The sequence below is a fragment of the Tetrao urogallus genome, assembly GCF_951394365.1.
Source record: "Tetrao urogallus genome assembly, chromosome: Z".
NCBI classification, from domain to species: domain Eukaryota; kingdom Metazoa; phylum Chordata; class Aves; order Galliformes; family Phasianidae; genus Tetrao; species Tetrao urogallus.
The window spans coordinates 30,876,250-30,902,983 of NC_136816.1; the positions used below are offsets into that span (position 1 = coordinate 30,876,250).

The window sequence follows — 26,734 nt, forward strand, 5'->3', positions numbered from 1 at the left end:
CGGGGGATGCTGAGAAGGCGGAGATACTGAATGCCTTCTTTGCTTCTGTCTTCAGTGAAAAAGCTCCCCCTCGGGAATCTGAGACCCTGGAGGTGAGTGAGAGGATCTGGGGAATGGAAGACCTCCCTTCTGTCAGGGAAGAGGTGGTCCGGGAGCACCTAGGCAACATCAATGTTCAGAAATCCATGGGACCCGATGGGATTCATCCACGGGTGCTGAAGGAGCTGGCAGAGGTGATTGCTGAACCGCTTTCGGTCATCTTTGAGAAGTCTTGGAAGACGGGGAAGGTGCCTGAAGACTGGAAGATAGCCAACGTCACCCCAGTCTTCAAAAAAGGCAAGAAGGAAGACCCAGGCAATTATAGGCCAGTCAGCCTCACCTCTGTCCCTGGAAAGGTGATGGAACAGCTTGTACTGGATGTCATCTCCAGACAACTGGAAGAAGAGGAGGTTATCAGGAGTAGTCAGCACGGGTTCACAAGGGGGAGGTCGTGCTTGACCAACCTGGTAGCCTTCTATGATGTTGTCTCTGGCTGGGTGGATAGGGGGAGAGCAGTGGATGTAGTCTACCTTGATTTCAGCAAGGCATTTGATACTGTCCCCCATGACGTCCTTATAACAAAGCTGAGGAAGTGTGGGATAGATGAGTGGACAGTGAGGTGGGTTGAGAACTGGCTGACTGGCAGAGCACAGAGGGTCGTTGTTGGTGGTGCAGAGTCCGGTTGGAGGCCTGTAACTAGCAGTGTTCCTCAGGGGTCTGTGCTGGGTCCGGTCTTGTTCAACATCTTCATCAATGACCTTGATGAGGGGATAATGGCCACCCTCAGCAAGTTTGCCGATGATACGAAGTTGGGAGGATTGGCTGACACGCCTGAAGGCTGTGTTGCCATTCAGCGAGACCTGGATAGGCTGGAGAGCTGGGCAGAAAAAAACCAGATGAGGTTTAACAAAAGCAAGTGTAGAGTCTTGCATCTGGGGAGGAATAATTCCATGCACCAGTACAGGTTGGGGGATGAGCTGCTGGAGGGGAGCTCTGCGGAAAGGGACCTGGGTGTCCTGGTGGACGACAGGTTGGCCATGAGCCAGCAGTGTGCCCTTGTGGCCAAAAAGGCCAATGGCTTACTGGGGTGCATTAAAAAGAGCGTGGCCAGCAGGTCAAAGGAGGTGATCCTCCCCCTCTACTCTGCCCTGGTAAGACCTCATCTGGAGTACTGCGTCCAGTTCTGGGCTCCCCAGTACAAAAAAGACAGGGATCTCTTGGAAAGAGTCCAGCGGAGGGCCACGAAGATGGTGAAGGGCCTGGAGCATCTCCCCTATGAGGAAAGGCTGAGTGAACTGGGTCTGTTCAGCCTTGAGAAAAGGAGACTGAGAGGGGACCTGATCCAGGTCTATAAATATCTAAGGTGTGGGGGGCAGAATGGCGAGGCCGGACTCTTTTCAGTGGTGAGTGGAGACAGGACAAGGGGAAATGGCCAGAAACTGGAGCATAGGAAGTTCCGCACAAACATGCGCAAGAACTTCTTTACAGTGAGGTGACGGAGCACTGGAACAGGCTGCCCAGGGAGGTGGTGCAGTCTCCTTCTCTGGAGATGTTCAAGACCTGCCTGGATGCCTACCTGTGCGACCTGCTGTAGGGAACCTGCTTTGGCAGGGGGGTTGGACTCGATGATCTCAGGAGGTCCCTTCCAACCCCTACAGTTCTGTGATTCTGTGATTCTGTGACAGAACTATGTATCAAATAAAGACTTAAAGCTAAAGAAACCTGCCTTCCTTAAATGTACACAGTGCACTGTGTGATCTTCGGCCTCTATGCAGGTCCCAGAAAAGCCCTCTCTCTCTCTCAGAATGTTTCCTGTAAAAATTTCCAGAGTGTCATATAAACTGTGTTTTAACAAGGCAAGCCTCTAAGGTTAGCTGCTCCAAGGCTAATAAATACCTTGTGAGGACGAGGCTCAGATTTAACTTTCCATCCTATGAGTTGATGGTAAATGCAGGACATCACTGACACTTCACCTGCATCCCCAGCACTGCTGAGGAGATGCGCTAAGTCACTCTGCAGTGAATGAGATTTCTCAAAAGGCAGTCTTTATGCTTATATATACCACATTATTGGCTGTCAGATAACTGGCCACTGAAGAATAAAGTCCCCTCTGCTAATTTGGGAGACAAAGTGGTAGACTAAGTCCCTTGAGAATACCCATTAAAATGAAATTCAACCTCAAAAATAAAAATACTTACTGCGGGCTGTAGCCAGAACACAAAGGTGAACACTGCTACACTTGTCAGTTTGTTTGGGCTGCTCTTGCAGCCTGCAAGCTCACGAGACAACTGTCTTTCTCCTTCATATGCAAAGCTTCTAAAATGGGACTCTGCCCTCTAACGGCAATGTAATAAATAACTGTATCCTCCAAGTCCTTCACAAACCACTTCTAAATAGAGCTTGCAGAGGCACCTTCTGTTGTTTCCACTTACAGAAACTAACACCTGCTGTTGGTGATTGTATCCTATTTACTTTGTGGGTGGAAACCTGTAAATCGAAAAGCTGGTCACATTGTAGACTTCTCATTTCACAAAGGTGAAAAATGAGAACTGGATCCCCAAGTATTAGCTATAATTTGACACAATACACATATTCCCTACCTTACATCAAGATACGCTCATAAATAATTCAGCTACACTTAAAGCAACATCTGGGCTTTGAGGTGATTAAAATCAACAGAATTGCACAATAGTTCCTACGAATTTTGATGAAATTTAGAAAAACTACAAAAAGCTAATACCTCAATTAGGAAATGTTGAAGTAGTCACTAACTATTTAGAACATCATTACTCTGATTCTGTAGCTGCTCTAGTCAAAAAGATTTTGGGCAAAGTATTCCCTCCACCCATAAGGAATATGAATAGTTCATATCTGTAATTCTTCCAGGCACCTAGTATATTCTACGGGTAGTATAATCCAGTACCAGGCTAGCAGCTCCAAGAAGAGCAGGGTCTGCTAGATTTGAGACCACCACATCCACAGTTTTAACAGATGACAGAGCCTGTCGATGTATCACATCTTTGACAGCATTAATATAGTGGCTGGCTAGAACTCCAGAAAGGATCACAAGGGAGGGGTTCATGGTGTGCAGAATGTTCACAACTCCAAGTCCTAATGCTGTACCAGCTGAAAAAAATAAATGAAATTACATGGAATACTCAAAGCAGTGCAAACACAATTTTTTGAAATAGATCTGATAGCAGCAAATCACTCAGTATTCAGAAGAGTGTTACAAGTTTTGAACTTATGTTATCAGACTGTATTAATCTTTCCTTTAAAAGGAAAAAAAGAAGTGCAGTAGTGCATTATTCAATAATATGGATGTGAAAGATCAAGCTGTGTATTACCAGACTTGTACTCTAGAAGAAAACAGCAAAGCATTATTCTAACTTCTCAGTGCTACCATGTATGTATGAAGAAAGGCCAATGGCATCCTGGCTTCTATCAGAAATAGTGCAGCCAGTAAGTGATCGGCACTCTGTACTCAGTCCTGGTGAGGCCATGGCTCAAGTACTGTGTTCAGTTTTGGGCTCCTCACTGCAAGAAAGACACTGAGGCCCTGGAGCACGTCCAGAGAAGGGTAACAAAGCTGTGAGGGGTCTGGAATACAGGTCTTATGGAAAGTGGCTGAGGGAGCTGGGATTGTTCAGTCTAGAGATGAGGAGGCTCAGGATTGACCTTATTGCTCTCTACAACTGCCTGAAGGAAGGTTGTGGTGACGTGGGGGTCAGCCTCTTCTCCCATGTAACTAGTAATAGGATGAGAGGGAATGGCCTCAAGTTCTTCCAGGCAAGATTCAGGTTGGATGTTAGGAAATACTTCTCCAAGAGAGCAGTCAGGAGCTGGAATGGGCTGCCCAAGGAGGTGGTGAAATCACTGTCCCTGGAGGTGTTCAAGAAATGCTTAGATGTGGTACTGAGGGACTTGGTTTTGTGGGAAATATTGGTGATAGGTGGATGGTTGGACTGGATGATCTTAGAGATCTTTACCAACCTTGATCATGATTCTATGACTATATGTTTCAAGCTAGTAAAATAGTAAATTATCCCATGTAAAATAATAGGCAAATTGCCTCTACTTGCTCAGACTAGACATTCACTTGCATACAATAAGATGTCTTTTCCCAAATTCTTCAATATGAAGACCTTGAGACCTCATTTCTTTTTTTCATTTAAGACCAAACTGATCTTTTCAGGAACTTTTAATCTTATTTATTAGAACAGAAAATCTTCAATATACCTTCTGCTCACACTTCCTCCAACACTTGTGTTTAACATTTCATTACAGGTAGAAATTATACAGATAGAGGTCCTCAAATGTACATTGGAGTTGTGTTTGTAGTGTTAGAGTGCATTACCATATCTGTATCCCCAAAAATCTAATCATGGGAGGGTTTTTCCATCTTTGGCTATCTTCTTACCTGTTCTGAGAATGCTTTCTGCCTTTGTGTTTCCAAGTTTAGCTGCTTGAATGAGATGTGCAGCACTAACAACCTCTTCATTCTTCATTGACATTCCTTCTACTAAAAGCAGATCCTCTGTTTGGAGGGGAGGAGAGAAAGCCAAGAGATAAAAACGGTGATGTGTTAACTTAAATGGAATAAACAGCAGTTAAGTTTCCTATGTCTCTACTTACATTCTGAAGTCTGAAATTTGAGCTATCGGCTCTGCTCTGAATTTAGTGATCACAGTTCAGAGAACTGCTTGTAGAAGGAGAGCATCAAATTCAAATGAAGTAATTCACTAATATGATTGCCTGCACCAAAACCTTCATAAAATCAAATATAAATGTTATCAAACTCAGTCAACAGAATGAGAAGCTGTTGCTGAAAGATGATGCCTGTGAAACTCAACTGCTCACAGAATGCCTGTCAAGTTGCAAAACTTACCACATCATTAAAAAGGAGAAACTGAACTCTGCTACATGTTTATTGCAATTTTGAAGCCAGAGGTTCTAAATATGGCATGACTGCATACTACCATATCTGAAAAAGAATTGTTTGGTACTAATACAGGCTGTTGCAGCTCCTCCACTGCCTATACACAAGACCTTCTAGCCAGTTGCCTGTATACCTGCTATTGTCTCCTCCTGGTGGCAGGTCTTTTTTTCAATGTCTCCTTTGAATTTTTTTTAACTATACTGCAATTTAGGAATCATTTAAATGTTTTAAAAGTAAAACCATAGATACCGTCATGCAGTTTCTTAGCTTCTCTCTGTAATGCTATTCCAGAGGCATACGCTTCTATACATCCTTGGCTACCACACAGGCACTCTGGTCCATCTAAAGATACTACAATATGCCCAAGCTCAGCAGCACAGAAAGAACTGCCATGGATCAATTCATGTTGATGTATGATTCCACCTCCAATTCCTGCAAAGATACAAAACCAGCCAATAGTAAAAAAAAGTAAAATGCAGTCTTCAAACACCCCAGTTCAGTAAGACATTGAAATTGGCTTATTCTAATACAGATTGGAAAAAGTATGTGCATCCATGGTCTTCTGTACGGGAGCCCACAAATGACTGTTATTCAACAAATTTCTCCTATTCAGCATACATACTAAGTAAGCTTGTATTACCTCCTGTTCTTATGTAACAAAACCAGTATATATTGCTTGCTATTTTTTCCAAGCTTATTTAAAATCTGTGGATGACACGGGACTACTGTAACAGATCTTTTAAGCTTGTGGATCATGCCTTTTTCCTCAAAGATGACACCAGAAGTGGCCTTAAATTTTTTTATTTTCAGAGGTTTTAATACTGTATTTCAACAGCTGTTTAGAATAACTAGTCATAAAGAATACTGTAAATGTTGTGGTAAATGGTCAAAAGGACTGTATGCTTAGGAAGAAAAGTCTACATCTGCACTTGAGATACTATCTGTCTTACTCAGTTTTCTTATCTAGCTATTCTACATATATACTCTGATCTTGTATTTCTGCAGACAGAAGAGAAGTAATTAAGATATAGAGCTGAACAAACTAAAATTACTCCAGCTAAAATTGATCAAATTTTGCTTATTTCAAGAAAATGTCTTGTCAGCAACAGCAGAATTTACATTTATCAAGAAAGATGTACCATGCAAAGGGTATCATATCATTCACCTGAATAAAAGTACAAACAGATATAGTGGCACAAGGATTTGTGGTTTAAGAAGTTAATATATCAGAGCTTTACAGGTGCTTATCAGGTGTTTATGCTTTTAAAACCAGATGAGCCTCTGAGTATTCTGGTGTTTCAACTTCACTTTTCATTGAACTATAACATACTCACCTGTACCAGTGATGAGTGTTACAAAATTTTCTATTCCTTTTCCATGACCAAATTTCCTTTCTGCTAGAGCAGCACAGTTTCCATCGTTGTCCACCCAGACTGGCAAGTGCAGAGCATCAGATATTGGGGTTCTGAGATCTACAGAGCTCCACTCCTGAATGAGTTTTGTGGAGTGAAGCACAATTCCTTCTCGAGGGTTTACCCGTCCACCTGTGGAAATACCTAAGTCCCAGAAGTACAGGAGAGAAAAAGCAGAACTAAGTCTCTTTAGAACCTTAAGTAAAAATTAGTTTTTCTCTGTGCATTGAGAAGTATTATTTCTCCTATTAGTGTTGAAGCAAAGTGGTAAGGTAAAAAATTCCATGTATTATTGCCAGTGTTATTGCTACTACTGACATGTAAAGAGAATTGTTACCATTAACCAGTTTTCTCTAGCTGGAGAGGATTCGAAAGCTGATGGACTCTTTCAGGACCTCTGAGAAGCCACTCTATAATAGAGATATCTGGGTCTAGACACCACAGTTTGGATATTTTAGTCATCATTCTAGAGCAGACACTATGTAATTCTGTAGTTTATCTAAAGATACCCAGAAAATCCTTACCAAAAAAAAAAAAGCTTTCCATGCTAACTCAGCAAGAACTTGTTAAAACATGCCTTTACTTTTACCATTACCTATGATAACTAATCAGTAGTACTGACAGTGGCTCTAGGATCAAGTCTAGTCCTTCTAAGTATTTGTAGGACAGAAGAGATCACTTGAGTTTATGATTTTTAGCCTTAAGGAAATAATGATAATTTAGCAAATTAGTTATTCCCATAGAAATTACAAAAGAAATCTTAATTTCAAGTAACAGCCTGATTCAAACTGCCACACTGAATGAGGCAAGTATCAGTCAGCAAAAACAAAATAACCAGGTAAGAAATGTATCTTATTCTGTAGCAAAATTTTTCCTTCAAGAGCAACCAAACAGTAACAGTCAGTCACTGAAAGTCAAAGAAAGCGGGCTCCCAAGGAAATAGGAATGTAATTCTGACACAATTAAACAAATAAAAGGAAAGCTTTTTCTTCACATAATAACACTGTATATTGGTTCTTGTAACACCATTATCCTAATTCACCTAGGTGATGATAAAAAGTTCTTAGACATTTGGGATACCTATTAATGCAGAATTTGCGACCACTTCTACAAGAAGTGTGAGGCTTTCAAGACTGAGCATCTGGGCACAGTAAACTAGTCTGGGTGGTTAAGTCATGGGTACTATGCAACAGGTAGTCTGAAAGATGCAAAGTGCAAAACTGAGACTTCTTACTGACTCTGTGCTTAACGCTGTTTCAAAAATAATAAACTTTCAAAGTTCAGAATAACTTTGATATGCTAGACTGAAGGGATGTTATCTGGCTTGAGGAGTGGGTCTGTTAAACAAGGCCAAGTGTAAAGTTCTGCATCTGAGCTGGGGTAATCCCCAAGGTCAGTACAGGCTGGGGGATGAATAGATCAAATCAGCCCTGTAGAGAAGGATTTGAGGGTGCTAATGGACGGAAGACACAACTGTATCCTGCCTGCATAAAAAAGTATGGCCAGCACATTGAAGGACATTACTATCCCCCTCTGCTTTGCTCCCATGAGACCTCTCACAGAGTAATGTCTCCAGTTCTCAGTCCCCAGCACAAGAAAAACATGCACCTGTTATACTGCATCCAGAGGAGGGCCACAAAAATGATCACAGAGAGCTGAAGAACATCTCCCATGAAGGCAGGCTGAGAGAGTTGTGGTTTGAGAAAAGAAATGTTTGGAGAAGAGAAAAATTTGGAGAAAACACTTGGAGAAGAGAAGACTTTCAATGTACATAGGTAACTTATAATAAAGACTGCAAGACTTTCTACCAGATCATACACTGACTGGAAAAAGGACAATGGTTTAAAACTGAACAACAGGAGACTTAAATTGAATGTAAGGAAGAAAAATTCCATGATGAGGGTGGTGAGACACTGGAACAGGTTCCTGAAAGAAGCAGTGGATGCCCCATCCCTGGGAATGTTCAAGGCCAGGTTGGGTACGGTACTTTGGGCAACCCAAACTAGTGTGCAATATCCCTGCCTATGGCAGGGGCATTGGAACTGGATGGTCTTTAAGGGTCTCCTACAAATTAAACCATTCTATGACTCTACTACAGTGTAAGCAAAATGGAAATGAATTAAGAATGTTGCCTTTGTTTCTGTTAGCTGCAAAACTGATATAAGATTGTAGCCTTTTTGTTCTGCCTCAGTGCGACTGAGACTTCTACAGCACAACCAACCCTGGCCATAAAGAAAGGCTTACAGGTAACAAAGCAAACTGAACTCAGCTGAGGTTGTTTCAAGACCTGTTTCAATACAAAGATTCTGCAGGGAATTTCACAATCCACTTCTGTGTACCATGGACTTCATATATGTTTAATTCAGAGAACTTTTAGAATGTGCCATTCAAATTCAGAAGTATAGAAACCATATAATAAGTACAAACAGCCATTTTTTTCAGTAACATGGGAGCCTTTACTGTAAGCTTAACTGTGCTAGAGATTATGACTTGGGCACTGTTAAAACTCAGATTACCTTCCTGGCTGTTACAGGCTAGAGAAATTTCAGTATTTATAGTCAGCTTCCTGTTTTCATAAAAAGTTAATTTTTTCAGATGTGGTAGGAATGAAGCGTAAGAGTTCAAAATACACAGGATCAGTTTGAAAGAAGTGCTTTACATTAGTCAGTAACATTTCGTTACATGTTGAATTCTCAGATGAAAAGACAAAAAAGTATTCACTAACTTACCTACTCCCAAAATTCTGCAGTTCAGATTTACTGCCTCCGATGCAGCTTCTACACACATCTTTAGAATTAGATCTAGTCTGTCTTCGTAAGTTTTAGGGTTGAGCTGGGTATACTTCTTAACTATTTCACCCTAGAAAATAAAAACCATAAGTGTTCTCCACAGAAATTTACTTTCTAATGAAATTTCTCTTTAATTTCAATACAGGTCAACTTAAAAAGTGAAAGATATATGTATATACATATATATATATATATGTATATATATTTAATACATCTTAGACTTTGGTGCTACAGAACAGATTGTCCTCTGATTCCTGAGGACTCTAGGGGACAAACTTGGAAGAGGAAGGCTTTAAATTCTGTATCTTAGGCCTTACATTCTGCTTCAATTTTCCCTAGCTGAAATAAAATACAGATGGAACATGTGAATTGGATAAGGAAATGTGCTGGAACTGTTGTTAGGAATAAACTGTGACACAGCAGTACTCTTCAGCTCAATTCTTAAGTATTAAGAAAATTAATAATAACTGCTAAAAAAAAAAAAAAATATCCACTGCACTTAAGAATGAGATGCTTCTAATCTGACTGCATGGAAATTTGAATGGTGTTGCTAGCAGTAGCTAGCATCTTGTTGCTATACCAGCCAGAGAGAAGTGCTTCAAATTTTAAACGTACAACTTACTATCCTTTCAGAAATAACCTTTCTTCTAAGTGGTTATGACTCTGAGTCACTGGAAATATTTCTGGAGTACATCTACTGTGACATCTGATGTATGTGGGAGGGAGGATGCAGGAGGAAGGGATTATTTTTAAAGCCTGTGAGTCATGTATTGGTAGTAAAAAAATTAATTACGCACATCTGAATCTGTGGTACAAAAGAACTAACCTTAATGTAATGATTATATTGCAGGACAAGGCTATGAATATGCAGAAGATGCTATTTTCTTTAGCAAAGCTGTTCTTTGTATTATATAATGAGTACTCTACAAAAATATGCACAAGTGAGCAGCAGTGTATTTTTTCCTTAGCACAACTAAGGAAAAAGGAATAACAAAGTCAGTCAGTCTATATGCCACACATCTCACATGTTCTTGCCAGAGTAACTAAGAAAATGCCAGAACTTTGATATTTTTGAGCATTACATTTCACTCCATCAGCACCAGCAATGGTGCTTTCTGTTGTTATTTTAAATCTTATGTTTAGTTTCCTCTTCTGGTTTGGAGGGGAAGGCAAAACAGAGGAAGTTATTTGTAAGACAAAGCCACAGCAAACCTCCTAAGACAGCATCTTTCAAAAGGAGAACTTCCTGACTTCTTGAAAACTACTATTTTCTTCCTGGAAACCTCACCTTCATCTCTGCCACTTGCTGTTAAATGCTTAAAACTGTGGTGTAAATTTTATTATGAAGCGTTGATCTTTTGCTCTGATGTGCTAACATTTTAACTTTCATAAATGCCACCTCAAACTACACAATGCAGAACAGACAGCATTTTTTCCAATTTAGTTACCTTCATCTTTGTGTTGGCAGAAATCGTGGCATTAGTTTGACTGATAAAAAAAATTATAATTGAAAGTGTTTTCTTCCAGACCTCAGCTGCCACACACATATTTTCAAGTGAATACAAACATTCTGAACAATAACAGGTCTATTTAAACAGTTCTTCCCATTTCTTCAGGGACAATGTTTTGTCCTCTTTTCTAACTATGTCTAACTGATTTAGATATCTGAAAGTACACAGTGCAACAGAAGGAGTAGTTCTCCAACACTACAGAGAATAAAAGCCAAAAACTTCATCACAAACTTTAATCAAATCCTTAAAGTGCTGCAGAATTCAGAATTTTTATTTTTCATTATTACTTTGTTTTCTAAAGCAGAAAAGCTGATGTTTAAATGAGTTTAAATTCTTAACTGCCTTCTCATTATCACCTTGATAATAATTGTTGCAAGAATTTTAACACCATAGCTAAATAATAGTTACATCAATACTGCCCCTACCTTGAAGCTTCCAAGTTCAAGTAGATATTCTCTAATTCTGAAATTCTGATTCTGGGAAATCAGCTGATGATCATGGGTGTGTTTACTTGTTTCACTACAGGACACCTTCACAAGTGATCTGACACCAGACTGATACTGATGCCATTTTGGTAGCCTCTCTTTTTTTTTTAGGACTTTAGTTTACATTACCTTTCACCAACTACGTATCTTCACCTTGTTGAGTTAGTTGGCAAGCACCCATGATATGCTGTCTGTAGGAAGCAAAACTATGCACACAATGCATCCTTATCTGTTCTATGGCACAGGCAAAGAAAAGGTTCTTACTGTGCCATGTTAGCAGACAAATGGGTAGGTGAAGTTCTAAGCATGGGTACCATTAACTCTCCCTGCACACTCTTAATTTCAAGCTGTAATTTCAAGCCTATTTCAAAAGTAGTTCCTACTATTTCTGTGATGAAGACATCATACTGTCCCAAACAACCTGTTCCAACTTTTGAATTTACAGCTAAGTTGGATAGTAAAAAATCCTTTAGAGTAATTTTCCACTCTGTAGTTTTAATCTATTGCTATTTCTTCATACACATATTGGACTAATTTTTTCTCCTTGCAGAAAAGGCTTCTACATATCTGAAAGCTTTTTTCTACAGTACTTTTCTCTGTATTAAACAACTCTAGTGTATTCAACTTTTCCCTGTTTTCCAGGCCCATAATTAGTATTTTATTTTTTGCCTGCCTCTCTACAAGTGGTTTACATCTCTGTGGTGTTATGTCTTACACAGAATGCTTTTCCATGTACGGTTTGGTGCCGCTACTTATCATGATGCTGTGTAGGAAGATACTAAGATTTTTTGATTACTTACTACCTTTTCCTCTCCAGGTAGAAGAGATGCAAAACTCTGTGTCCTGTGACCACCCACCATCTCCTCTGAGTCCACTGCTTTTATAAATACTGGCTGTTACTAAAAGTGGTTCTGTGCATCTGTTACATAGCTGTGTAAGTCAACAGGAAAGTAACGAGACAGGGTATGGAACCCTTCCCTCTTTGCTGACAAATGAAAAGCTGCATGGTGAACTCAGGCCAACAAATCAGAAACTTGCTCTGTACTTCTAAGATCATACGACTTTGTGCGGAAGGTATGCAACTAGGACCATACTGCTTCTTTCCTCAAGTCTTCTGCATCCTAAGCATATCTCCATTCTAGGAAAAGAACCACAAAGTCCCCAAAAGTTTGCAGAATAGCTAGAAGGATAGTATTTACCTTCATACTGACAATTGCTACTCGGAGATTTGTTCCACCTAAGTCCACAGCCAAAGCACTCTGTGTCTCTAGAATGTGGTCTATATCTTGAGAGATATTATCTTTGACAGGAGGAAAACAGAATTTCTTTTGCAATGGCTCTTTGAGGTCAATAGATTTAAGGAACTTCAAAATCCTTGGAACAGCATTACCATCACCGTATATTTTTGAGCTATAATATGAAAAAAAAAAAAAAACCAATTTAAATGGAAGTAACACTGCAATCTCCAAATCTTTTTAAATGACAGAAGGCTGTGATACTGTATCATTACAAAATTATAGTATCACTATTATGATAACATTACACTTTTGACTACTCAAGTATATTGTGGTATGTGGTAGATAGAGTACAGTAGCTTGAAGATCACACACAACAACAGATTGTGCAAGTCTGACATTAGCTTTGTTTAGGAATATGCAACATGGGATGGAAAAAACTGGAAAGTTTAAAAAAAAAAAAAAAAAAAAAAAAAAAAAAAAAAAAAGCAAATAAGAGTTCAATTAAAGGCCCCACAGAATAACAATCTAAAATTACAGATACTAAGAACTGAGTTTCTGAACATGCTACACACTCAGACAAGATATCGCAAATATAACAAGTAGTAATAGTAATAAATGGTAGTAATAGTGATAAATGGTATGTTCACAGAATCACAGAATCGTAGGGGTTGGAAGAGACTTCAGAGGATTATCTAGTCCAACCCCCTGGTAAAACAGGTTCCCTACAGTAGGTACCATAAGAAAGCGTCCAGATGGGTTTCAAATATCTCTGGAGAAGAAGACTCCACAACTTCTTTGGGCAAACTGTTCCAGTGCTCTGTCACCCCCATAGTAAATAAGTTCTTCCTTGTCTTTGAATAGAACTTCTGTGTTGCACTTTTTGTCCACTGTCTCTTGTCCTGTCATTGGGCACTACCAAAAAGAGTCTATCCCCATCCATTTGACTCCCACATTTCAGATATTTATAAACAATGATGAGATCCCCTCTCAATCTTCTTTTCTTCAGCTTGAAGAGTCCAAGATCTCTCAGCCTTTCCTTAAGCAGGAGATCATAGAATCATAAGGCTGGAAACGACCTATAAAATCATCCAGTCCAACTGTCTCCTCATCACCATTGCCACCACAAGCACTAAACCATATCACACAGCATGTCATCCAGACGCCTCTTGAACACTGCCAGGGACGGCGACTCCACCACCTCTCTGCGCAGCCATTCCAGTGCCTGACCATCCCCTGAGAGAAACAGTTCTTCCTTATGTCCAACCTGAACCTCCTCTGATACAACTTGCAGCCATTACCTCGTGTCCTGCTCGTTGCCTGGGAGAAGAGGCCAAAACCCTCTTCACCACAACCTCCCTTCAGGAAGTTGTAAAGTGCAATGAGGTCTCCCCTGAGCCTCCTCTTCTCCAGACTGAACAATCCCAGCTCCCTCAGCTGCTCCTCATAAGACTTGTGCTCCAGACCCCTCACCAGTTTCGTTGCCCTTCTCTGGACACACTCCAGGACCTCAACATCTTTCCTGTAGTGAGGAGCCCAAAACTGAACACAATACTCGAGGTGCGGCCTCACCAGTGCTGAGTACAGGGGGATGATCACCTCCCTGCTCCTGCTGGCCACTCTGTTTCTAATGCAGGCCAGGATGCCGTTGGCCCTCTTGGCCACCTGGACACACTGTCAGCTCATGTTCAGCCGAGCATCAACCAACACCCCCAGGTCCTTCTCCTCTTCACACTCATCCAGCCACTCATCCCCAAGCCTGTAGTGCTGCATGGGGTTGTTGTGGCCAAAGTGCAGGACCTGGCACTTGTCCTTGTTGAGCCTCATCCCATTCACCTCAGCCCAGCAGTCCAGCCTGTCTAAATCCCTCTCTGAAGGGCCTTCCTACCCTCAGGCAGATCAACACCACCTCCCAGCTTGGTGTCATCTGCACACTTACTGAGGGTGCACTCAATCCCCTCATCCAGGTCATCAATAAAGATATTAAACAGGATGGGCCCCAGTACCGACCCCTGGGGGACACCACTTGAAACAGGTCGCCAGCTGGACTTCACTCCATTCACCACGACCCACTGGCACGGCCCTGTAGCCAGTTCCTTACCCAAAGAAGTGTATATCTGTTCAGACCACGGGCAGCCAGTTTCCCCAGAAGAAGCCTGTGAGGGACCGTGTCAAAGGCTTTGCTGAAGACTAGGAAGACTACGTGGATGCTCCAGGCCCCTAGTTATCTTTGTGGTCCTCTGCTGGACTCTCTTCAAAAGTTTGTTTTTGGTTTTTTCTTTTTTTTTTTTTTAAACTGAGGAGCCCAGAACTGGACAAGACTCCAGATGTAGCCTGACCATGGCAGAGTGGAGAAGGATCACCTTCCTCAACCTGCTGGCCATGCTCTCTGCAACACATCCTGGGATACACTATTCTTCTTGGCCACATGAGCATACTGTTCACCGTACCTGCTGTCCACCAGAGCCACTAAGTCCTTCTTACAGCTACTTTCCAGCAGGTCAGCTCCTAACCTGCACTGATGCATGCAATTACTTCTCCCCATGTGCAATACTCTACACTTGCTCTTGATGAATCTTATCAGATTCCTCTCTGCTCAGCTTACCAGTCTTTCCAGGTCTTGTTGAATGGTAGCACAATCATTCGGTGGTGTGTCAGCCACTCCTCTCAGCTTTGTATCACCAGCAAACTTGCTGAGGGTGAACTCCATCCCTTCATCCAGGTCACTGATGATGTTCAGCAAGATTGGGCCCCGTAACCACCCCTGGGGAACATCATTAGTTACAGGCCTCCAACTGGATTCTGCCACTTATTGGAGCTATCTGAGCTCTTTCTGTCAGCGAGTTCTCAATACACCTCATTGACCTCCACTCATCTATCCCACATTTGACTTGACCTCATTACAAGGATGTTGTAGGAGAAAGAGTCTAAAGCCCCGCTGAAGTCAAGGTACACAACATCCACTGCCTTCCCCTCATGTACTTAGATGGTCATGACAGCATAGAAGGCTATACCAGATTAATCAAGTATGATTTGCCCTTAGTGAATCCATGTTGACTATGCTTGATAACCTCCCTTTCTTCCACTTGCTTGGAGATGCCATCCAGAATAAACTGCTCTACCACCTTCCCAGGGACATACGTGAGGCTGACAGGCCTGTAGTTTTACGGGTCCTCCTTGCCCTTCTGAAGACATGAGTGACATTGGCTTTCTTCCAGTCCTCAGGCACCTTTCCCATTCCCCATGACCTTTCAAAGATGACAGAGAGTAGTGTAGCAATCACTTCTGCCAGCTCCCTCAGCACCTATTAGAGCATCCCATCAGGGCTTGTGGATTTGTGTGTATCGAGTTTGCAAAGACAATCTCTGACCAGATCTTCATTGACCAAAGGGAAGTCTTCCATTCCCCAGACCTTCTCTTATCTCCAGTGTCTGGGATTCCTGAGGGGCAGTCTTAGAAGTAAAGACTAAAGCAAGAGAGGCATTCAGTAACTTCACCTTCTCAGTGTCCCTGTTACCAGCGCACTCACTTCTCTCAACAGCAACCCACATTTTCCCTGGTCTTCCCTTTGCTATTCAAATACTTAAAAGAAGTCCTTCTTGTAGTCCTTGACCTACTTCGCCAGATTTAATTTCAGGCTAATTTAAGGTGAGCCTTAGCCTTGTTGTATCCCTGTGTTCCCTGGCTACGTTCATATATTTCTCCCTCATAGCGAGACCTCTTTTCCACATTGCACTGACCTTCTTCTTCCATTTGAGTTCTCCCATGAGCTTTCTGTTCATTCATGTAGATCCTCTGCCACCTTTGCAGAACTTCTTTCTCTTACAGATGCACTGAACTTGAGCTTGGAAGAAGTGCTGCTTGAATGTTAACCAACTCTCTCCAACCTCCTTGCCTCCCAATGCTCTAATTACTGGGACACCTCCAAGTAGGTTCTTGAAGTGGTCAAAGCTGGCTCTCCTGAAGTTCAGAGTGGTAATCCTTTAATCCTATTTAGTACCTTTCTTCTTCCACATACGGTTTTGAACTTCAGTATCTCACAATCACTGCATCTCAGGGTGCTCCCAACCATCACATAACCAAGCCCTTCCCTCTTTGTGAGAACAGGGTCCAGCAGCACACCTCTCCTCATTGGCTCCTCCATGATCTGCCACAAAAAGTTAACTTCATCTCATTGCAGAAACCTCCTGGACTGCGTGTTCCTGGCAGTGATGATTTTCCTGCAATTATCAGGGTGCTTGAAGTCTCCCATTAGAATCAGCACCTGGGACTGTGAGACTACTTTCAGTTGTCTATAGAGGGCCCCATCAATTTCCTCCTCCTGATCAGGCAGCCTGTAGTGAATATCAACAATGGTGTCACCCGTATTAGTCTATTAGTTCTTACCTTAGTTCTCACCCACAAGCTCTCCACTCATTCATCAGTCATCCCTACATGGAGCTCAATGCATTCCAGTTTTTCTTTCATATAAAGAGCAATTCCACCATTTCACCTTTCTGGCCTGTCTTTTCTAAAAAGGACATATTCATCCATGACAACATTCCAGTCACATGAGCTGTCCCACCATGTCTCTGTGACAGCAGTGAAATCACGGCCCTGTGACTGCACATAAATCTTTGTTTCCTCCTGTTTATTCCCCATGCTGCATTGGTATACAGCCACTTTAGAGAAGAAAAGGGAGCAGAGGATGCAAGTATCCCTAGAGGGAAGCAAGAGGATCCCCTGTAGCTATACACACCTGTGAGGCAGCTGGCATTGTGGCTCTTGTCATGCAACACAGCTAAAAAACATCTGCCACTATTCTGGTTGGCCTGGTTTATTCCCCAGTTGATTGCAATGGGGTTTTATAGTCTTCTTGGATTCTGCCCATGTTCTGCTTTACTGCATCCTTCATGCCCATGTGAAAGAGCAACAGGGGATAGTAGTCTGTGCTCTTGACAATCTATGGTACCCTCTCAGCGATGTCCCAGATCTTGGCTCCTGGGAAGACCTCTCAAGACTCCCATTTACATCAGTTTGCTACAGATAAGTTTCATTTTTAAATATCTCTGTACATAATAATATCAGACATTTAGTTCTCCAGTGTTTAGTTTTATTATTATACTGAGATCTTTAACCAATACACTCTTGAGTCTTGTCCTTAATGAAACATATGCAACATCCTGAAGTTTTTAAGAGCTCAGTTGTTTTAGAACTGAGGCTCAGTACTGTACGTATGAAGAGCAGTGAATACATCCAGCAGCCTCTCTGAGAGTTTGTACTCATGGCCCTGCACTTATTATGCCTGAAGCCAATCCTGCTACAAAGTACTGTATCTTTCAAGCAGATGTCAAATGTAGACAGGCAGGATGTTCTCCCCATACTCTGTGTTCCACTATGGAATGAGCTGTCTTCATAATTCTAGTCTAAACTAGTACATGAATTTTTTCCTCTTTGCTTTCTGTTAGATGTTAAACTACCAATTATATCAAAACATCATTAGTAACCTCAGATTAGCACACTAAAAAGTCTGTGATCAAATACGACAAGCCACATCTAAATACTTTCCTGAACTACTTCTACACCCCCCCCAGTGTGAAACATACTTACCATGGATACTGCTTACCAAACTGGAGCTGTAGCGCATGCAGAATTTTATCCTGTGTGTCAGCATCACGAACATGAAGAACATTTTCACCTAGACGGTAAAAGTTAACAAAATAGGATGAGTCACCTACTTAAATGATGTTAGAGGATAAGAACTGCTTTACAAATGAATAAGGAAGTAATCATTTTTAGTTCTTCTGAGCAGGAGACTCCAGCCAAATCAACGTTACTCTTACAGAACATGAAGGGTAGAGTACTAGTTTTCAACAGAATTCTGTAAGTATAGTGTAAACCACAGACAAGTGGTCAATCTGCATGACTGAAATACCACAATACAGGTTTATATATACAATACACAATTCCTAATGTGGTGATGGGTTCCTGTTTTTAAAGTGAAAAATGCATACAAGTGAATATGGAAGTAGCTATAAAGGACAACAATTAGTCACCTCTCTGCTAAATGGGATGCACTGCAAATGGAGATCTATATTTAACTTGTCTACAGATAAATGCCTCATTATCTCATCACTAACATGATACAGAAATATGGGAATAGCCAGCAAAGCTTTAAGAGGTTAAAAATTAAGTTGTACTGACACTGCAGGATGGTCTCTGTAAAGCCTTTGTTTTACTTTATTAAGTGAAACAAAAAATCTTCAGAACTACAAAAAAATTAAAGTAGTTATGCAAACACTTACCTGTTTCTCTTCCTGTCTGGCGTGTCCCCAAGTTGATAACAGGTGTGCCAAATGCTCCCACTTCTCTGACACCACAACTGCTGTTACCAATCATACAACCAGCATGGGCAACTAGCTGAATGAACTGGTCAAATGGGACATGCTTCACTGCCCGAAAATTGGGATGATGTTCAATGCCCTTTTTCCTCATCACCCGAACCATCTCTTTGCTTCCTACACAAAAGCAAAGGACATGAATAAAGGAAAAAAGTTCAATGAGAGTCTCAACACACAAAGAAGCGAATAGCAGCCTAATGAATTGTCACCTCTGGGCTGTTTTTGTTCCCTTTCAGGCACATAAACTTAAGTTTAATCCCCAAAATCATTTCAACAAATCTAACATAATTTTTCAGTTAGTGCAGGAGGCATTGCATGTTGCTTCCATATGTAATACAGTTTCCCTTCATCTCCCTTCCACACTGAAAAGCTGTGATGTCCTTCAGCAATTTGGACAAGGACAAGTTGCAGTGGATGCAAGTCTGACGCTGAGATCATCCAGCTATTTCCATCTGGCTGGAGATTCTGGGAAAAAGCACTCTGTATGAACCAATGTATGTTTCACAACTAGTTATCCACCCTTCTGTCACGCAGGCATTTTACTCACCTGCGTCTACATTGGGGAATAGAACAAGCGTTCTCTTGTTAAAGGAAATGAGCGCATCTAGTGTCAGTTCAAACATCTTTATGGAATGTTTAATATCTGTGGTTACAGGATGTTGCAGAGCAACTATATAATCTCTGGGTTTAACATCTTCACCTGTTCAAATGGAAAAAAGAAGAAAAGTGTTTTTTGTTTTTCAGTAGCAGAGAACAGTAAGAGGAGGGAGTGATGTGACAGCTTATTATTTACCTCTCTAGGCATGACTCGTAACTTTTACTCTCCAAAGCTCAACACACTGTTAACTTTCAGGCCTAGATCTCAATCTTTGCAGGTCTAAACCAGAGCTGAGAGCTGTTCTCACATCTCCCTAAGTCTGTAATAACATGAAAGCTTTGAAGCTCCTCTTAACTTTCACTGACGGCAGCAAGAAATGAATCTACTTGAAGGGCTGCTTCACAACAGGAGATGAGTAGGTTTGTGGTTTGTGATTGTCATTATCACTCATTACTTGGGTTTTCTGCCAGCTCTCCATCATAATGCAAAGAAAGACTTTATTCCTAAAGCTACACTTGTTTTTGCGTATTTATTAAACAGCTGATCTGCTACACAGTCACCTACTAATCTAATAAGATTCCATTTTCCAAGTACTCAGACTACTGTGCATTATAGGAGACTGCTTTGTCAAGTTTAACTAGAAAGCACAAAAAATCAACATTTACAGGAAATACTTCTAAGTAAATCAAAAGTGGTAAGCACATATATGGCCCTGTTACAATAAATTCTGCAAAGGAATGTTCAGAATGTAAATTTGCTCAATTCTTTTTAGATTAGTTCTAAATAGCTCTGATTCTCTTTTGACACATTCTTTACACCATAATAAAAGTGTTCATATAGGAAAAAGTCTATTTTTAAATTGTTTGCATCAGAGAAATTACCAATTTAAGAAGGTCTTGGTGGTGGGGTTTGTTTTGTTTGTTTTTTTTTTTTTACTTTGTTAAAGGACTAAATTTTCTGCTAAGACTGATTTGCAGCTTTTCTTACATACAGAATAAATACAGAATAAGGCCAAATGTACAAATAAAGCTATGGTAGATACTGGTAGCAAATACATTCCTTCTCTTTGTTTGTTCTTTCTTTAGAAGAAATACTTTCATAATAATCCCCAATTAAAACAAAACCCACTACCAATAAGTCTGTCCTTCTTTGTTTCCCATACATTTCCTAGAATCACTGGGCAATAGATCCCCAAGGCAGCACAGACCATGGATTAAGAACTCAGTGAGTTTGTCTAAAGTCATTTGAAAACCATAAAGAAGTGGATGCTCACCTAGCCATACACGTATAACACTCATGTAGTCCTTATTTTTGGCAGAGAGAAGCTTGTCATATGAAGGACAGCCTGCTAAAAGGATGCGATCGTGGTCTTCACACATGGCTATCAAATGCTGCTCTGCACTCCTTGTGCAGCACACGTGGTAATGGGCAAGTTTGGTGATAGCATGTCTAATAGAGTCGTCAATGGTCCCACTGACTTCCCCACCTTCAATGTGAAGAATGCGAATATTCATCAGGGCTGCAGATGTGGCTAGTGCCAAAGCATCAAATCTGTCACCATGAACTATCATTATGTCAGGTTTCAGGCGGTTCAGGACATCTGGTAACTTCACTAATGCGAGGCCTACTGATTCCACCATGGCTGCCTCATCCTCCCCTCTCACAATAGTGTGCAATCTTGTATGAATATCGAAGTCATCTTGTTCAATCATGCGATAAGTGTTACTGAAGATAAGAGAGAAAGGGTTAGAGGAAATAGAACTTGGATTTACAGCAACACAGCTTGACAATATAATTGCACACCAGAACACTAGAATAGTTGTACTATGTTTGAACAAAAGCCTGCATATCAAGTCTCCCTCACTAAGGAAAGTAATCTGGGAACACTTTAGTCTATATAAAGATCATTCCTCCTACTCCAATTCCATCAAGTTTTCTGTACACCTTTAATAAAAAGTTTTGCTAAGCATGTTCCAGAACCCCTAGAAACTAAACTCTTTATTCATGTCTTTGCGGGGTCTACTGGAAAACTGATATGGCTCATTTTCTTTTCTGAAAAGATATGCCAGTTCTTCACCAATAAACAGACCCTGCTGGATGAATGTATAAATGCAACAGAAAAAAATGCAACACTGAAGACTGCTGCCTGCTTAAACCTAAGAGAGAGAAAAAAAAAAAAAGTTTTCCCATTTTGTCTTCAACCTATCTACATTCACTGCTCTTATCTAAAGGTTACACTTATAAATTAATTTAAATCAGACTGGAACAACAAAAAACCCTCTTCAGCTAGCGAAGCAGGACTGGCTTATTTTTCCAGCCTGACCATATGCTAACCTGACAACAGGGTTGTTTTTTTTTTTTTTTTTTGAATCAGGTTAGTTTTAAGGTATTGAATTCACATTACCGTATTATTGGATGAAAACAATGGCCAGTGCAAAGCAAGAAACAGAGTGCAGTACTGAGAATGGGCAGCAGTTACATTTGCTCTCTTTGCAGTCTGATGTAACAAAACTACCCATGACCTCACAAAAAATCACACCTTAACTTATTATGTGCCAAAATTGCTGGTTGGGAAACCCAAAAAGTGCTTTTACTTGAAGATATGCATGACATTTCTAATAGTTTAACAGTGCTCGAATGCTGAGACCGTTATGCTAAAACCTTACTTTGACTTGCAAAGTGTTTTCTTAACAGTTTAATTCTCTTAGCCCAGTTTGATAAAGGCATCTGGAGCAAGATCAGACATAAAGAACCCCAGCAAAAGTATACACATTCTTCCTTCTGCTTTCCTCCTTTCCCTCAACAGATAGGAGAATGCTTATCTGGGATATAGGAAGTTCTTAAAAAGGAAAGGATCAGAAACAAGACATTCCATCTACCAAGGCAGGTAATGTGACTGCTCATTTACACATTATTAGGAAGGGGACCCTAATCTCTCCTGCCAAATGATATCTAATACCCCTCCTTCCTCTACCTCTAGTCACTCATTTTGTAAGAAAGAGATTATCCTACGCTGCTTTCTTCCCCTGCAATCCTGGAGGTGAGAACTAACAGTACTTACCTGCAATACCAGTTATATAAAAACTTTATCCAGTTAAGTATGTAAATTACAAGAGCTTCAACTTAGAATGACTGCAAGTTATCTTTTTGCCATGAAAATTCAAAATTGTAACACATTTTCATTTGACGATAACCAGATTCTAAGGTAAGTCCGAATGAACTGAATTGCTCACTTTATTAGAAACTGTGTTGAAAACCTCAGTTCCAGCACTTACACAAAACTTTCTAAAATTCCAAGACTGATTTGTAAAAAAAAAAAAAAAAAAAAAAAAAAAAAAAAAAAAAACAATCTTAGTAGAAGCTGAAAATTGAGATAGAATATAATCTCTGAAAAATGATTTTTAAAATTTTGTTATGTGCTTTCATGATTTCAAGCATTTTGTGACCTAGCATTCAATGACTGTACTGCCAACACATCAGAAACAGAATGAGAATGGAAGAGATACAAAAATCCACCTTACCCATAGTCATCAATCAAGTGGGAACCAAGCACTACGACATCAAGCTCAAAGAACTGTGGTTCTGCCTTAATACCAAACATAATAGGAGCTAATTTTGAATAATCAGCACGGTTGCAGGTAGCAACACAAACACGAAGTTTGTGGTTGTTTCCATTCTTCTCCATGTCTTCTTTTTGTTTCTGTTTTGAAAGATTCTTGAAATATAGCTCCTGAAAAATAAATGAATAAATAAATAGAAACCATTAGTAACAATGTTATAGCAAATAAATGGCACACGTTACGAATAGCATATGTAACTGTAGCCCATAACTATAGACATATACTGCCTTACCCACTGCTAGCAGACAACTGATATCTTACAGTACTTAACATTAAAAGATTTCAGAAAATAAAGAGTAGGGTTGTTCTTTTCATTTATTTAGAACTCACTATTTTAACACATTTTCTTCTATAGGTAATTCACATATTCTATACGAATAATATTTAAATACTACAGAGTTCAATTGTAACTCTTAAACTCTGGAACACTGAAAAAGGGAGCAAACAGTGTAGAAAAACTACAAAGCTGTGGTCAACTTGTGCAGGTAGAAAATTGGAATGGCCAAAGCTCAGCTGGAAATCAATTTAGCTACTACAGTCAAAGACAATACAAAATGCTTTTATAAATGCATCAACTGCAAAAGGGGGATTAGGGAGAACCTCCATCCTTTATCAGATATGAGGGAAAATGCAGTGATGGAAGATGATGACAATGTTAAGATACTTAATGACTTAATGATTAAGTTATGGTTAAGATACTTAACCATACTTAAGCACTGCAATAGGCTCCCCAGGGAGATGGTTGAGTCACCATCCCTGGATATGTTTAAAAACTGTTTGGATGTGGTGCTCAGGGACATGATTTAGCAGAGGGTTGTTAGAGTTAGGATAGTATGGTTAGGTTGTGGTTGGACTCAATGGTCTTTAAGGTCTTTTCCAATCTGAGTGATTCTATGACTTTTTGCCTGCTTTTTTTTGGAAGGACAACTGTTCCCAGGATACACAACCCCTCTGAGTTGAAAGATGGTGACAGGGAACAAGATGAAGCACCTATAGTTCAGTGGGAAACAACAGATAACCTATTACATCTTTTTAATATTCATAAATTCAAAGGGCTGGATGGAATTTATCCATGGGTACTGAAGGAGGTGGTGGAAGCACTCACCAAGCCATTCTCAAAAATTTGCTGACAGTCCTGGCTAACTGGGGAGGTCCCAGTTGACTGGAAGTCAGTGAATGTGACTCCAGTCTAAAAGGAAGGCAGGAAAGAGGATTAAGGTAGCTACAGCTCTGCCTGTACTCATCTTGGTACTGGGAAGGGTTATGGAGCAGATCCTCTTGAAAACTGTCAAACAGCAGACATGGAACAATTGAGAGATCAATGCAGCCAGCATAGCTTTATGAAAGGCTGTGGATGTTGTCTATTTGAATTCTAATAATTCTAAAGTGTTTGACACCATCCGCCACGCTATTCTCCTGGTGAAACTGGCTACTCATGGCTTGGACAGGTGTACAGTTAGCTAGGTGAAATGACTGGATGGATGGGCTCAAAAGGCAAACAGAAGTCAGTCCAGTTGGTGGCTGATCAGCAGTGATATTCTCCAGGGATCAGTCGTGGAGCTAGTTTTATTTAACACTTTTATTACATATCCACTTCCAGAGGAAGGATCAAGTGCACCCTCACTAAGTTTGCTGATGATATCAAGTTAGGCAGGCATGCGGATCTGCTTAAGAGTAGGAAGGATTTACAGAGGAATCTGGTTAGACTAAATCAATGGGCCAAGTCCAACTGTATGACATTCAACAATACTCAGCGAGTTAAATCTATCTGGAAACCAATCACTAGTGGGGTTTCTCAGAGCTCTCTTTTAGGTGCAGCTCTCTTTAAAGTTTCTGTAAATAACTTGGTTGCAGGACTGAAAGGAACTGTGAGTTTACTGATGACACTAAATTGGAAAGAACTGTTGATTCCCTTGAGGGTAGAGAGGTCTTGCTGGGAAACCTTGACAAACTAGAGTTCTGAGCAAGCACCAGCCACCAGAAGTTTAAGAAGAGCAAGTGCCAGATTCTGCACGTGGATAAGGTAATCCTGGTTAGACGCAGACTGGGACACAGGAGGTTGAAGAGCAGCTCCATGGAAAGGGATCTGGAGGTTCTGACTGATGACAAGTTGAATGTGAGCCAGCATTGTGTACTGGCAGCCCAAAGGGCCAACCACACCTTGGGGTGCAGCAGGCCCAGTGCTGCCACCAGGCGAGGGGAGCGGCTGTCCCCTCTGCTCTGCAAGAAGGATATTAAGTTACAGAGAACTGTTCAGAGAACAGCAATGAAACTGGAGACTAGAAGAGTTATGAGAAGTGACTGAGAGACTTGGGCTGCTTCATCTGGAAGAGGCTGAAGTAAGACCTCATCTTTCTCTGGAAGGACCTGAAAGGAGGTTGCAGCGAAGAGGGTGTTGGTCTCTCAGGTGATAAACATAAGGAAAAAAAACCACATGTTGTGCCAGGGGATTTTTAAAATAGACATTAGGAAGAATTTCCTCCTCGAGAGTGTGCTCAAGCATCGATACAGGCTGCTCAGAGAAGTGCTGCAGTCCTCATCACTGGAGGAATTTAAGAGGCGTTAGAGGCATAAACTAAAGGAGCTGGTTTAGCAACCAGACTTGGTAGGTCAGGCTGCTGACTGAACTTTACGATCTTGAAGGTCTTTTCCAATATAAATAATCCTATAATTCTAAACAGTAGGATGACTTTTCCCTATTCAAATGGAACTTTCTAGCTAAGAAAATTATTGGCACAAAAATAAATCAAAGAAAAAAAAAAAAATCTGTTTTAGAACTACAGAATGGAACAAACTGCTAAGAGATACATTCACTGACAGGCTCCGTGAACAAAAGGAAAGTTTTTGCTCAAATCAGTTTATGCATCTGTCAAACACACTTTGGTGAAATACAGTGAGTTAAATATTGACTCCTAATCCCTTTCATACTATGTTGCGGGGCAAAGTACATCAAGATATTAAATAATACAACATTGGGTTAAGTTACAGTAAAACAACAATTTTTGGAGGCAGTAATGACAATAATCAGTAGTTGATCTGGAGTCTATTTTTGATTGCTGTTGCTGTTGTTTATTTTTAAAAAGGATTCTTAACATCTTAACAATTAAGATGCCTCAGGAATTGAATACTTTTTTTAATTAAACAAACAAAACAACAACAACAAAAACAAAACAAAAAGCAAACATCAGCAGGTAACGTAGCAAGACATTTACTCTAATGGACTCTTCTAACCTGTTAAATAGCTGATTAAACTTTGTAATCCTGTTTAATATTTACCTACCCTATATTTACCATTTTACCTTGCTCTTTTCGGTTATTTCAGAAAACGGGGGAAAAAAAAAAAAAAAAAAAAACCAGCTTCAGAGAGAAAGAAAAATTCATTAAAAAAATATAGAGGAACCCAATTTACACTTCTGCCTCCCTTTCTCCCCTCAACAGAAATCACCATTTTGGTAGGAGAACATCAGACCAGGTATGTTTTTGTAGTTCTCTTTCTGAGAATAACTGGATTTTAAATAAGTATTATGCTTGGGGTAAGAAATGTAATGCTATGTCAGATTTTTACTGCATTTTAGTGGCAAGTAAACTAGAGGTGACTTTTCCCAGCTTAATGCAGAAGGATGCTCCTCTCTGACACAGATATAGCAGTATCAATCTCTGTGCTCGTTTAGTTAGCTAGGGAAGCTCTTCCCAAGCAGCTGCTGTGTAAGCACAACAATAACACTG

The 26,734-nt window shown here is 40.5% G+C and overlaps 1 protein-coding gene across 3 annotated transcripts in view; it reads right to left on the reverse strand.

Annotated features, from left to right (window-relative positions):
* Positions 1-2,929: 2,929 nt before the first annotated feature.
* GNE (glucosamine (UDP-N-acetyl)-2-epimerase/N-acetylmannosamine kinase) overlaps positions 2,930-26,734 on the reverse strand; it is a gene marked incomplete at both ends in the record, with an annotated part of 35,175 nt that continues 11,370 nt past the window's right edge. Inside the window, 11 exons of one of the 3 annotated variants that reach the window (XM_079548830.1) lie at positions 2,930-3,165; positions 4,460-4,576; positions 5,228-5,410; positions 6,313-6,534; positions 9,120-9,249; positions 12,375-12,585; positions 18,000-18,087; positions 18,695-18,907; positions 19,338-19,490; positions 20,662-21,113; positions 22,910-23,118. In XM_079548830.1, the coding sequence (XP_079404956.1) occupies positions 2,930-3,165; positions 4,460-4,576; positions 5,228-5,410; positions 6,313-6,534; positions 9,120-9,249; positions 12,375-12,585; positions 18,000-18,087; positions 18,695-18,907; positions 19,338-19,490; positions 20,662-21,113; positions 22,910-23,118 (2,214 nt within the window). Of the gene's footprint in view, positions 3,166-4,459; positions 4,577-5,227; positions 5,411-6,312; positions 6,535-9,119; positions 9,250-12,374; positions 12,586-17,999; positions 18,088-18,694; positions 18,908-19,337; positions 19,491-20,661; positions 21,114-22,909; positions 23,119-26,734 lie in introns of those variants that run through there. The other 2 variants (XM_079548831.1, XM_079548832.1) reach the window with 2 other exon arrangements.